At 42.5% G+C, this 1,417-nt stretch overlaps 1 protein-coding gene across 1 annotated transcript in view; it reads left to right on the top strand.

Moving 5' to 3' along the window:
* LOC106519314 (F-box only protein 6) overlaps positions 1-1,245 on the top strand; it is a 7,292-nt gene extending 6,047 nt beyond the window's left edge. Inside the window, exons 2-6 of the mRNA XM_014010918.1 lie at positions 110-359; positions 442-556; positions 644-739; positions 830-968; positions 1,054-1,245. Of these exons, the coding sequence (XP_013866372.1) occupies positions 110-359; positions 442-556; positions 644-739; positions 830-968; positions 1,054-1,200 (747 nt within the window). The 3' untranslated portion in view covers positions 1,201-1,245. The remainder of the gene's footprint in view (positions 1-109; positions 360-441; positions 557-643; positions 740-829; positions 969-1,053) is intronic.
* The last annotated feature ends 172 nt before the right edge of the window (positions 1,246-1,417 follow it).

Genomic DNA, 1,417 nt, shown 5'->3' with positions numbered 1-1,417 from the left:
GATTAAGAATCTAATGCCGGTGATAAAAAAAATGACTTTTTTTTGCATTTATTTTTATTTGTTTTTGTTCAAAGCTTCATCTCATTAGTTTGCTTTGTGTTTTTGTCAGGCCTGCGCTCTGCCGCTGGACATCCTGGAGGAAATTTTCCTCAATCTGCCGCCCCATCTAGTGGTGCGTGTGTGTCGCCTGGTGTGTCATCAGTGGAAAGAAGTCGCCGACAGAGAGTCCTTCTGGAGAGAAAGGTGTAGAAGAGAGGGCTATCACGTCCACGATGCCTCCAAGGTCCCCAGTGAGTGGAGGTTGTTTTATTTCTTGTGCAAGAGAAGAAGAAACCTCCTCAGGAATCCAAGGGGAGAAGGTGAAAAGGCGGAACAATTGCAGTTATTGTCTTGCTGGGTAAAAGCAGATGTTCAGTTCTTTTGTGTGTTTTGTTTTGTAAGATGAACTTCGAGGTTGGACGATTTTACTCAATGGTGGAGACAGATGGAACGTGGAGCGACCTATTGTGCCACATCCGAACGAGGCGGTTCAGACGAACTTTGTGACGTCTTACAAGTGAGCAATTACCTGCAGTGATCTCATGTTTTCTTCAGTAATGCAGACGTGATCATTCCCACCTCTTAAACCCTCTGTTGTCTGCAGCATGTGCATAAAGTCACAAACGATTGATTTGAAGAAAGAGGGCTACAACCCATCGTTTATGGATGAGTTCCAGCCTCCAATCAGAATATCTGACTGGTGAGAACGACTGATAAAACTTAGATAATTAGCAGAGAACTAAACAGAGGGAACAGTGTGTTTCTGATTTGTGTGTCTGTGTCGCGTTAGGTACGCGCCTCGGTGTCGCTGTGAATATAGGATCTCTGTGCAGCTGCTGGATCGCAAGAATGCCGTYGTTCAGGATTTTACTCCTGACATTATTTACTTGCCTCAGTTTGATGAGCAGATTGGTGAGCAGTGGCATCAGGTCTGTACAAAGTGTCAAAGTTCAGTTTCAGAGCTGAAGAAAAGCTCCAAATAACAGATTTTTTTTCTCATCTGCTTGTTTCCAGATGACCCACGTGTTCAAGGACTATGGACCAGGAGTGAGATACATCAAATTTAGTCATGGTGGTCAAGATCAGGTGTTCTGGGCAGGATGGTATGGTGTTCGTGTAACAGACAGCTGTGTTGAAGTTTGTCCAGCCTTGGACACGTAGATCAGTGAATTGACTTAATAAAATGTAATTTAGATAGGGTTAAAATATGGCTCTCACTTGTCTGACTTCTCATGATACTCCTCAGGCCTTAAAACAGTGCTTCAGCTATACAGTACATGATCTAACTTTTCATTAAAGGGATCCCCGATTAGTTGTAACATTAGACTTTATATGATAAACATATACTTTAACTGTAAAATAAAGACTGTAAAAACAC

This window comes from Austrofundulus limnaeus, unplaced genomic scaffold (assembly GCF_001266775.1).
Source record: "Austrofundulus limnaeus strain Quisiro unplaced genomic scaffold, Austrofundulus_limnaeus-1.0 Scaffold75, whole genome shotgun sequence".
Taxonomy (NCBI): Eukaryota; Metazoa; Chordata; class Actinopteri; order Cyprinodontiformes; family Rivulidae; genus Austrofundulus; species Austrofundulus limnaeus.
The sequence above is the reverse complement of the archived record's forward strand: the minus strand, read 5'-3'. Positions and strand labels throughout refer to the sequence as shown.